General features: G+C 36.5%; 1 protein-coding gene across 3 annotated transcripts in view; it reads right to left on the reverse strand.

Annotated features, from left to right (window-relative positions):
- The window catches only part of SCIN (scinderin), an 81,518-nt gene that overhangs the window by 51,112 nt on the left and 17,271 nt on the right, over positions 1–13,135 (reverse strand). For all 3 annotated transcript variants that reach the window (XM_060020443.2, XM_060020442.1, XM_060020441.1), the window contains one exon: positions 3,030–3,179. In XM_060020443.2, coding sequence (XP_059876426.1) covers positions 3,030–3,179 — 150 coding nt within the window. The remainder of the gene's footprint in view (positions 1–3,029; positions 3,180–13,135) is intronic.

Raw genomic sequence — 13,135 nt, forward strand, 5'->3', positions numbered from 1 at the left:
TGGTGTTCCATTATCTTAAACGAGGTAACCTTTTTTGTCTGTGTGCTATGGACCATTTTGGACCACTTTTGAAGCCTATGAACCCCTACTGATAAATGTATTTTTTAAACGTATAAAATAAAATACTTACAATGGAAACCAATTATATTAGAATAAAACTATCAAAAAATCAAAATATATTTAAAAAAGCAAAAGTAAAAAAGTAATAAATAAAGTAATATATAAATAATAAATAAAGTAAATAAAGTAATAAAGTAATAAAGTAAAAATAATAAAGTAAATAAAGTAATAAATAAGCTTCTTCATTTACTCATTAAATAATATTACTGAAAAGCAGGTCTAATAACTGCCCTAATTACCAAGTAGTGATGAGCATAAGTGATACTTTGAGGTTATATGCAATATCTATAGTGTGATCTGAAAAGTCACAAGTTCTGCTCATACTACTGTCGTTTATCAACTACATTCACAATTGGAGAAAATTTTCACAAAGAAATCGGTGAAAATGAAGCTGTAATTTTTTTCCCAACCAAGTTCATGAGCTCTTTGAATTCTATTGTTACAGTACAACATTAAGAAAGCCTAGAGGTCAAACTTGTTTATCTTAAGTCCATAGGTAATTCATCAAACAACTACCTACCCTTGTAATCAGGCCACAAAAGAACATTTCTGAAAACAGAACTTCCCACCGAATGCTTTTTAACAAAAAAAAAAAAAAAAAAAAAGGCTTTCACTCAAAATTCAGTTCAGATCAATTGTGAGTGACAGCTGTCCATCATAATGCAGTATAAATTGAATGTACTGAATGGAAACAAAGTCAGTGTTTTCTAGGATTTTTTAGAAACCAGAAAACAAAGAGCCCCTAAAACACAGACATAGCATTTTATATTAAACAGTATGTCCCTTATCCCTATCACTGATATTTTAAAATCGAAGTTATATTTTTACAAATTTTTTTCTTCAGGTTTGCATTGTCTCATTTTAATTTAACAGCATAATATAGTCATCGACTATTTAAGCTTTTCTTTCTCAGAACTTTGAGTGATATCCAATAAGCAAAGACATCAAAAATACATATGCACAGTTAAGGCCCTCGGCCTCAGTGGTTTCATTGCCTAGAACAGACTACAAATGACTGGTAATTAAACACAGCCATTGCCTGAGAGACAAGGTTGAATCACAGATCATTGGAATCTAAAGGGACCAGAGAAGCCACTTTGTCTAACCCTCACTTTACAAATGAGGAACCAGAGACAATGAGAGTTTAAGGGACTTTCCAAGATGACCATGGAGAAGCTAGCCTGACAGTTAATGCAACACCCCCTCTAGCTCCCTACAAGGGCAAATTGTGTCCCTGGCTCCACTTCTATCAAAGCATAGCTATTGAGACAAGAAGTTATAATTAATTAGAAATACATCTTATTTATAGATTTTTGCTCCCAAATATGAGAATTAGATGACTTAAATGGTGATCACATCTGCAGAACAGAGGTTTTTAAAAAATATTAAAAGATCAAGAATGTGCTCTAAATAGTTTCAAGGTCTAATGTATTAGTAATGTTAGTCTGACTTCTGAAAACCCAGGTTTCAATAGTCATCCCTTATTTTATTTTTTCAGATGGCCTTTTTTTTTCTAATTATAAAAGGAATACACATCCATTATAATAAATTGTGAAAACACAAAGACAAATGCAGAAGAAAATAACAAGAAGCCATATCCCCAGAGTCAAAGCCATATATTGGTGGTGTTGGTAATATTTCAGCATATTTCCTTCCAGATATAAATGTATATATGAATATATAGCTATATAATGTAAACTTACATATTAAGATAATATTGTACCTAAAATTTTATAGCCTGCCTTTTCTCTTAGCATTGTACCGTGATCATCTTCCCATTGAATTAAAATTATTTCTAAAACATCATTAATGTGAAAGTCTGTGTTTGGTGGTTATTAAAGTAATAAAGTTTAAAGACATTATAATCAATAAAATGATATCATTATATAATTTTCGATTGCTGGATTATGTAGGCTAGCATCTGATCAGGTAACTAATGCATTAAATTGCTCTAAATAAAAAATATTAAAAATATATGTTTACAGGATTGTCTTTAGAAAAATTTAAGCGCCCAATGGCTAAAATCATTGGGGGAAAATGCATAATATCCCAGGAAATTAGAGAAAGGAAAACTCAAAGAGATACCTCCTGCTACTATTACATGTGGGAAGATTCAAAAAGGTACTACAACAGGATATCCTGACAGTGCTCTGTAAAGTCATGAAGGAACACAGTGCTTTGGTCAAGGAAGCAGCAACTGGTACAAACATTTAGTGCCTGGCTCCTGTAGGAATTCAATAAATATTTGTTGAATGAATAAATGGGAATCAATTTACCAACGTGTATCTAGACACCTGAATATGATTATACCCTTTGATAATCTTCCTTAAGGGAATATATACCATATATACACTTGATCACAACTAAATGTCCGGGACTTGTATGTTGATTAAGTAAATGACAGAGGTATAAAGAGCCATACAGACAATTCATACTGATTTAACAACTATGCTAAAATTATGTCTTGCCTATACTGTAATTCTTAGTTTAAAATGATTGAAGTATTTAAAATATTGGTGTATTTAATCTCTTGGTATAAGATTTTATTTCATTCTTTTAACGAAATAATTGTTAATTTTAAAATTGAAGAAAATCACTGCGTTATAAAAAATTTGAGAAGCCCAGATGAAAAAACTATTATGTTTCTTCCAAAATATTTTCTTATAGTCAATCTCAAAGGTTTTGCCCACCTATTTGTCCTTGAATGTCTCAGAAGACAGGCACAAGACTTCTTTGATAGTCATCCCAGCGGTGGGAGAAAACAGTCATGATGTTCTATTTTCCTAATACCATGACTTATAAAACACTGATACTTCCTCTTACCTAACCTTAGCCTAAGTATTAAGAAGTTATTAAATCTAACACACACACTAACACACACAAAACTTAGAGTGGCAAGCTTTCAATACCTTTATAAGCTCTGATGATTCATGCCCGTCTTCCACCACAATTAGTTGAGCTCTTCCTTTCCTTTCATTGTCCCGAATGCCGATGGCAACCTGGCTGGCCTTCAGACGCTCATATTTGTTGCAAGAGGATCCACACCACTGGTAAATTTCCTAAAAGAAAAAGACAGATCTTTTGACCCCAGGAATACGTGGAGGACATTCAGCCCTGGTGTAATACACACTGTGATTAATTAGGAGAAAAACAAAAAGGTCTAAAAAATGAAATTAAATTGATCTATTGTTGAGGTATATATAATTTTTATATATTTAATTTATACCTCATTCTGTATCCTGTTGCTTTCAGTTAGCATTATAAAGTAAGCATTTTTAAACATGGAAAATATAAATATATACCTCAGCATTCTCTGTGTATATAATCCACTAAGTACAATTTATAAAAGTAAACTTATATAAATTATTTAAATTTAGAATAATAAATCTAACGTATTTCAGATAGTCAAGAATCTGTTATAGTAGGAATATGCTCTTGATGATCATAAAACATGACCTATCTCTTTTGTAAAGCAATTTAACAATTCTTATCAAGAATCATAAAAAGAGTTAAAACTCTGACCCAGTAATATCACTATCTGGAATTTATTTTAATAAATTATTCATAAAGAAGAGAAAACAACACATGTACAAGGGTTTTCACTGATGTGATTATATTAGTGAGGCATTGGGAAGACATTAAATGTTCAACAATAGGATTACAGTAATATAAATTATGATATATAGAAAAAATACTTAAACATCAAAATTATACTTTAACAGAAATTTAGAAAAACAGAAACAGCAGTTTGATATATTGTAAATTATATACATTAGTTGCCACTTAGATTAAAATATATATTTTAGGGCTTCCCTGGTGGCGCAGTGGTTGAGAGTACGCCTGCCGATGCAGGGGACAGGGTTCGTGCCCCGGTCTGGGAAGATCCCACATGCCGCGGAGCGGTTGGGTCCGTGAGCCGTGGCCACTGAGCCTGCGCATCCGGAGCCTGTGCTCCGCGACGGAAGAGGCCACAGCAGTGAGAGGCCCACGTACCGCAAAAAAAAAAAAAAAAAAAAAAAAAAAAAAAAAAAATATATATATATATATATATATATATTTTAGACTTAGGTACAGTGTTCAGAAAGTATACAATAACATGTAAAATAATAAAATGTCATTTTCTCCATTAAATGTGATTTAACAAAGGAAAGAAAGAAATGTAATGGTACCCAGGCCTGGCAGGATGTGGGAGTGGGTATTATCACACACTATTTGGGTGGTAGATACTGACACAGGCTTTTTTTGAGGGCACTTTGATGTCATACCAAAAAATTATATATGATTTTAAAATCAGGAAATTCCATTTCTAGGAATCTATTTTATAGAACTGTTCAAACATGGGATGCAAAAACAAAGAAACAAACAAAACAAACACAAATGCCCATCAATAGGGAGATGGCCATATAAATGTCATTACGTGGATACTATAGACTATTCTTCAGTGGTTAGAAATTGAGGACAATGTTTAAACACCGATGTTAAAAATATCCAGGTATATCATAAATAACATAAAGCCGCAGAATAATATAGCTCCATTAAAGTACAGAAACAAAAATATAAGCTCTGTTTCTGTCTTTGCAGAAAAAGATTTTTAAAGATACACAGTATCTTTAATACATGGGAAGGGGCATGTAATTGCAGAAAGAAAGCCTTCAGTTTTTGCTGTATCTACATCAGTGTTTTTTCCTTTTCTTTTTTAAATGTCACTCACATTTATTAGCTGCCTATTAGGAGCTAGATGTTGGGAATAAAGAGATGAATGAGCGAAAACTAGCAAGGAGAGACTGACATGTAGACAACTAATGCTAACAATATGTTTGCACAACACTTAGTTTTCAAAACGTTTCCACACATACTTCCTGTAGTCAATCCGGAGAGGGGGTTGCTTTGTAGTTATTGCTTTGTGGTTAAGTACAATTGTGGGACTCGAGGGACATTGTTCCAGCTAATGATTAAGAACTCTCCAGACAATAGGGGCTTCTTAGACAATGGGTGAATTTCCAGGATGTCCGGCCCCCTTCCGAGAAGGAGGGAGATAACAAAATGTAAAAAAGGTGTCTGTCAAAGACCAATCAGGCAGCTGGGGAGAAGGAGGGAGATAACAAAATGTAAAAAAGGTGTCTGTCAAAGACCAATCAGGCAGCTGGGGACAAGTTCCCTCTCTGGTCCGAGCCTAAGCCGGGACCAATCAGCAGGAGAACACAACCAAATCTATAATTTACATACGGGGAAGTGGGAACCTATAAAACTGACATATTCGCGCCCAAAAGGGTTCCTTCTTCGACCTCCTGCGTGAGGACCAAGGAACCCCGGTGCACCGGCCTTCAATAAACCTCTTGCGTTTTGCATCGACTTCCGACTCTTGTTGTTTCCTGGGCGAGTCGAAACTCCTAGGAGACCGCGCAGGTCTAACACAATATAAAGGAGACAGACCAGCAGCCACTTTCTATGTGGCTTTATGTTTGCAATTTTTAAAAGAGGAAATAAATTAATAACAGCAAATAAAAGGGCACCCCAAAATTCAGAGAGACAGGCTCTTTTCTTTAATCACAAGACATTTCCAGTCCAGAGTCATTTCTCCATTCAAAAATAGTTCACTGATTACCTGAAATTGGGCAGGATCCCTCTCCCTGGGGGCACAACCTGAAAGCACCCAGGTCGGCAACAGTCTCTCTGTCCCCTTAAACCGGCCCCCCACTCCCATGATCCTGCTTCACCTTTTCCACATTCCTCTTCAAGAATAAAATATAAGTCTTAGGAATTCAAGCCTTTATAAGAAGTAAAAGAAAAAGAGACTGTGCTTTGCAATTCCTTTCATTTTAGAATCTAATTTAGTTATTCAACATTGTTAAGGGGTGTTTCTTTTCTGTTTTTCAGAGAATTGCGTGCCGCTATTGTTTCCGCTCTAACCTCTTTTCTATACCTGGGCATCTGAACATGAGGCTCACATTTGAATACCAGGCCCAGAGGAACAGTTACAAAGAGTGAAAATAAATGGTTCCCAACGAACGATCAGCTAACGTCTAATCACTGAGCATTAAAATCAGGTGGTGGAGTAAGATGGTGATTTTTTTTTTTTTTTTAAAAATGGATACCTGAGCCTACCCTTCGGGACTCTCAGGTGTATTCTGGGCAGCCGCATTTATTGAATGCTCCCTAGATGATTCTAAGCATTAAACCGAGGCTAAGAACCTCTGCTGGTCCCCGGGAGCACCCGTTGCATCAGGCAGGTGTTACAGGGAATCTGTAATTTCTAGTTACCCAATGCAGCCAAGCAGGCTACTCTGCCAGTACACTTAGGCTCTTAGCCTAGGTTCCTTTTCTACCTTATTCCATGATATTTTGCAAATGATTCTTTTCTTAGTAGATCTGAGAAAGCAAACTTCCAATTTTTACATAACAATGAAATACAGGAAGTGGATCAGAAGTTAGCTCTCTAGATATCTCAGGCTTGTAAACAACTTTCATTACTGATTTGCTCTGTATTTTTATATTCATCTAATAGATGTTTATATTCTCCCTACCTTAGTTGTATAAACGGCCTCTCATCCACTTCAAAGAGATTATATAAAATCACATTAAATTTTTTTTAAACATCTTTATTGGGGTAAAATTGCTTTACAATGGTGTGTTAGTTTCTGCTTTATAACAAAGTGAATCAGCTATATATATACATATATCCCCATATCCCCTCCCTCTTGCGTCTGCCTCCCACCCTCTCTATCCCACCCATCTAGGTGGTCACAAAGCACTGAGCTGATCTCCCTGTGCTATGCAGCTGCTTCCCACTACCTATCTATTTTACATTTGGTAGTGTATATATGTCCTTGTCACTCTCTCACTTCGTCCCAGCTTACCCTTCTCCCTCCTCACGTCCTCAAGTCCATTCTCTATGTCTGCATCTCTATTCCTGTCCTGCCCCTAGGCTCTTCAGAACCTTTTCTTCTTTTTTTTTTTAGACGCCATATATATATGTGTTAGCATACGGTATTTGTTTTTCTCTTTCTGACTTACTTCACTCTGTATGACAGACTCTAGGTACATCCACCTCACTACAAATAACTCAATTTCGTTTCTTTTTATGGATGACTAATATTCCATTCTATATATGTGCCACATCTTCTTTCTCCATTCATCTGTTGATGGATACTTAGTTTGCTTCCATGTCCTGGCTATTGTAAATAGAGCTGCAATGAACATTGTGGTACATGACTCTTTTTGAATTATGGTTTTCTCAGGGTATATGCCCAGTAGTGGGATTGCTGGGTCGTATGGTAGTTCTATTTTTAGTTTTTTTAAGGAACCTCCATACTGTTCTCCATAGTGGCTGTATCAATCTACATTCCCACCAACAGTGCGAGAGGGTTCCTTTTTCTACACACCCTCTCCAGCATTTATTGTTTGTAGATTTTTTGATGATGGCCATTCTGACTGGTGTGAGGTGATACCTCATTGTAGTTTTGATTTGCATTTCTCTAATGATTAGTGAAAACCACACTAAATTTTATTAGTATCTGTAAAGCATTAAGGAAGTCTGGTAAAATGTGTTTAAAAAGAATTATAGCTAATGATAATTTTCTAAATATAATTATTATTTAACATAGAATTTTACAATATTCTTTGGATCCCAAAATATTTTCCATGATATTACTTTGGGTTGGGAGTTTTATGTGCAGTATCAATTCACAGATAAATTTAGTTATAGAAAATATTCCTCACCATTGCTTAGAGACCAGTTTCAACCTTTAAAATAGCAAAAACATATCTAGGAAATACTCATAAAAATAATAAAACTTTTAATAGTGAAGTTTTCCTTTTAATTCAAAGATGACTAAATCACTAAAGAAAGTGTTACCAAAAAAAATTTCTTACTGAGCATGAAAATGAATGTTTTATGTTATGTTTACTCTTTCATTACTTTCACCTTATTTTGTGCTATTTCTATAAGTGACATATTATCTTATTTACTAGACTTAATTTTCAGTGGTTAACTCAGACAAGAAATGCAATAAAATGTGGACTTTAATTTTAAATTGCTAAAAGCCAAAACTGTTTAAAAAATTAATTAAAAAACCCTTTTCATTCAATGCTAATTAATTTTTTATACAAATATAGTTTGTTCAATAATGGTAGCAGTACATTAAAACATGTTTTAAATTTTAAACACAATTTGAGCAATTCATTAAATTTGAGCAATTTATATTCCACCACGTGTAGAGGATGTGTTTAAGACATCTTATTTTAACAGAGCTGTACAGTGATGAGATGAATGTGTGTAGTACTATTAATAAACTGTGTTAGCTCAACACTTACTCTATTCAGAGGTAGTTGGTTAAGACTATTCACCACTCCGGGCACAAGGAAACTTTGTACTCAATTGGCCCCATGCTTGAAAAACTCTCCTATAATGCAACTTAACCTTTTTTTTAGAGGGCATGGGCTGAAAAAAAGAAATTCTGCATAGAGCTAAAAGATGTCTGAATTGATATGATAGGTTGATATGTATTATTACAACCAGAAAAAGTTTTCATTATAATTTAAATTGTTTTATTTGTAATACTTTAATGGGATTTAGATGAAAAACCTTTTGTAAATGTGAATTAAGTGTACTAGACACTGAAAATTGTAGAACAAACATGGTTTCAGAGGCAACTATTTTACCTTCTAAGATCCTAAGGGATTTAACAGCTCAACACTAAATGTCATGTTTGGGGAGGGAGGGAAGGATATAAAAACTCCCTGTAAATATGGAAATATCCATTCAATTTAGAATGAAGTCCACTTAAATTTTGGCTGAAATTTGCTGACGTACATGTTGCCCACGAACATCCTCTAGTAGAAGTTTGTGAAACTATAATTAACTCAATGTACCAACTATTAAAGGAAAACAAAATCACTCTGGATAGTTTGAAAAGGAAAAAATAAGGGAGTAAAGAGAAACTGTTACTGGCAATTAGTTCGGACCACCAAGTAACAAGAAATCAAAACAAATGAGTGATATTCATAGAAACAACCACACTGGGGGCAGACCTAGAGGTTTCTAAAATTTCCTTTAAACTACATGGTCAGAGTTAACAAGTCAAACATCAAAGTGCAGCCAAACCTCATTTGGGGACAGGAAATAAGAGCAGAAATAAAACAATGGTCAATGATGCCCTTGAAGGGAGGCAAGATTAAAGGAGACCCCCAAACAGCCATGTCATGGTGACTCATAACATGGGCAAAGAATTCAGATGGAATTGCTACTCTTTTGTCCTTTTCTAACTTTTTTATTCTAAATACATCTAAAAGTTTATAAAACGGGTGGGGGCAGACTCATTTCTCTCCCTTGCTTCTACTGGCTTTATTTTTCCTGTGTTTAGTTTTCCTTTAGATCTAGTTAACCAAATACAGAAGTTCATTCAGATACCCCTCTAGGCTGGAGATTCTCCAAAAACTGCTTAACAGCCACTATGGAGAACAGTATGGAAGTTTCTTAAAAAACTAAAAATAGAACTACCATATGACCCAGCAGTCCCACTACTGGGCATATACCCTAAGAAAACCATAATTCAAAAAGAGTCATGTACCACAAAGTTCATTGCAGCTCTATTTACAATAGCCAGGACATGGAAGCAACCTAAGTGTCCAAGACAGATGAATGGATAAAGAAGATGTGGCACATATATACAATGGAACAGAAAAAGAAACGAAATTGAGTTATTTGTAGTGAGTTGGATGAACCTAGAGTCTGTCATACAGAGTGAAGTAAGTCAGAAAGAGAAAAATACCGTACGCTAACACATATATACGGCATCTAAAAAAAAAAAAAAGGTTCTGAAGAACCTAGGGGCAGGACAGGAATAAAGACGCGGATGTAGAGAATGAACTTGAGGACACGGGGAGGGGGAAGGGTAAGCTGGGATGAAGTGAGAGAGTGGCATGGACATATATACATTACCAAATGTAAAATAGGTAGTGGGAAGCAGCTGCATAGCACAGGGAGATCAGCTCGGTGCTTTGTGACCACCTAGAGGGGTGGGATAGGGAGGGTGGGAGGGAGGGAGACACAAGAGGGAGGAGATATGGGGATATATGTATATGTATAGCTGATTCACTTTGTTATAAAGCAGAAACTAACACACCGTTGTAAAGCAATTATACTCCAATAATGGGGTGTGTGTATATGTATGGCTGATTCGCTTTACTGTAGGGCGGAGGCTAGCACACCATTGTGGAGCAATTGTACTCCAATAAAGATGTTTAAAAAAAAGATGTTAAAAAATAAAAGATGTTAAAAAAATGATAATGTCTTCTGCAATACTTTTAGGACCTACCTTCCTTTTTTTAACTTTAAAACATGACTTTTTTTAGTTTTTGATAAACAAATGTTTATTTACATTCTATTTTGTTGTTGTTTAAGGCCAAGCCAACTCAATATCCTTCAATGACATGTATACGTGTTCTAAAAAACATCTCTGACTGAAGGATGTAAGTTGGATGCAGAGGGTGTGTATGGTTACTGAAGGCAGGGCGACCAGAAAGGAAGGAGTTATATGTGAGGTAGGACAAAGCAGTGGTGATGGAGAAGAGGAGAAGAATACAGGGATTTATAAGGTTAAAGCCTACAGGGTCGGTCAACCATGCCTTTGGATGGGTACTAGAGGACCAGGAATGGGGGAAATGACGGACAAATCTAGCTTGGCTGTGGCAGTGATGCCACTAACTGGGAACAGGTGACAGCTTTTGGAGCATTCTTTTTGTAGCAAGAGAAGGTGAAATTGGGTTCTCTGTACTAGTCAAAGTGTTTGGCAAATCATATATATTTATTTTTCAAAAATAATTTCTTCCAGCCACAGAAGTAGGTGATTCAACTATTTTTAACTAACTTACTGGTTCTTCGAACATATGATTGTGAATTTCCCAGCACCATTAGACACTTCCCATATTGAAATGGGGACGTTCACTGTCCAATATAATAATCTGGGGGTAGAGCTTAAAAAGAACCTACACCAAGACTTCCCTGGCGGTCCAGTGGTTAAGACTCCACACTTCCAATGCAGGGGGCATGGGTTCAATCCCTGGTTGGGGAGCTAAGATCCTACATGCCTCACAGCCTGGCCAAAAAAAAAAAAAAAACACCCTACACCAAAGGCCCGTCCCAAAACCTTAAAATCAGAATCTTCAGGAGTCAAATCACAGGCATCAGTATTTTTAAAACCTCTTCTAAATGATGCCAGTGTGAAACCATGATTGAGAATTAAAATATAACTCCTAATACCTTGAGAGCCGTCTTTCCTAGGGCCCTCATCCATTCTCCAGTTACAGCCTGTGTGTAGCTCCATTCCAGCACTTCTCACATTCTACCTGGTCATACTCTGACTTGTGTATGTGTTTCTGTCTCTCACCACTTCATGGCACCTGGAGGCCAAAGGCTATCTGGTTTTCATCTTTACACTCCAAGCACCCAGCACTTTACACTAAGCACACACTAAATGCCATTCATCCATACTTTTATTACAGGGTAAATTTCAGAGATTTAAAATTAGGTTTATCTTTCCCATTATCTTTTTTTTGTGGCCTGAAGGCTCTTTCCAGTAAATCTAGTGGGATGCATTACTTTGGAGTAAGGACAAATTTATCCAGAACAAAGAAGATATTGCTCAGCTGTCAGTTTTAAAATAAGCCTTCTTAAGTCATAGTAGAGACAAAAGTCTGAAAGACAACGTAGTTTTAATTTAAAAGAACCTTGATTGTCCTAGAGTTAAGTGTTCTGCAGGGGAGGATGGAGGAGGTGGTCTAGAAAGTTGGTTTTGCATATCGAGAGCCACAGTCTTGGCCTCAGGGGCCAGAGTGTATTGAAGAAACCACAGAGAAGGCAACAGTAGGAAATGGTATAAGCCTAGTTTGTCTGATCCAAGAAAAGGAGGTGATTACAAGGGAACCAGGAAACTTGATCAGGTGCAATCAGTTTTTGAGAAGGCCTCGCTAAATGTCTACTCCTCCTTATCTGTCATACATTCATCCATGATCCCAAGCATTAGAGCAGAAACAACTCTGGTCAGTGTCCAGGCAGTTGGACCAAAGGGTACTGGTAACCTTTTGGATATACTGTCCCCACAACTCCAGTGTGGCACGGGAAAAACTAAGTAGAGTTCCTGAGGGCAGATGCAGTAGTGGCTGATAGAACCAGAAAGGGTCTTGCAGCGGATATGTGGGCATCTCAGAAGACCAAAGTGAGGCCATGAATATTTTCCAGCAAGTGTCTTAGGACAGAGGCCAAAGCCCAGAGCTCAAGATTCAATGAAATAGTGATACCTCAATGAAGCTTAGAGAGGAGGGCGGCTGAAGACTGCAAACCAGACTCATCCTTCCATTCTCAACCCTGTCCCCTATCCCAGGCAATAATATTACCTATGCATCCTCTGGGATGGGGAAGGGGGTGGGTGGGATAATCTGATTTTCTTTAATGACAAACAAAATTCACCTTAATAAGGCAAGACACTTTTAACCTTCCTGTGGAAATAGAAGGTTGACAATAAAACAAGGTTGAGTTATAGATTGAAAAAAAAATTGCATCTCTATACACATGACTGTATTTGAGACTGTGTGCTTTAAGCTGGACAGATAGACATTTGTTGAAATGTTTGCTGAGTGACTGTAAGTTCTGGGCCATAGACTAGGAACAAAGAGAGTGAGTGAGGCTAATAAATGAATGCGCAGGCAGTGTGGAAAGTGCTGAGAGGCAAGTCTCTGCATGGTGATAGGAAAGTTAAGAGCATGCCCAACTCTACAAGGTGTGACATGGGACAGGACAAGGGGGAGAGGGGAATTAGTGAACACATTATAAAGAAGGCAATCTGAGTTGAATTTGAGGGTGAGATGATATTGGATGCTTGGCAGAGAAAGGTGAGTAGAAGAGGGGAGTATTCTAAGCAAAGGAAACCTGAAAAAAAGCAAAAGCATGGCGACTTGAGGGAAAGTGTAAGGCACAGGGTCCTGAGACGGTACTGTGATGATGAAGAGGATGGGAAGC

Source organism: Delphinus delphis, chromosome 9, assembly GCF_949987515.2.
Source record: "Delphinus delphis chromosome 9, mDelDel1.2, whole genome shotgun sequence".
In the NCBI taxonomy this organism is placed as follows: Eukaryota; Metazoa; Chordata; class Mammalia; order Artiodactyla; family Delphinidae; genus Delphinus; species Delphinus delphis.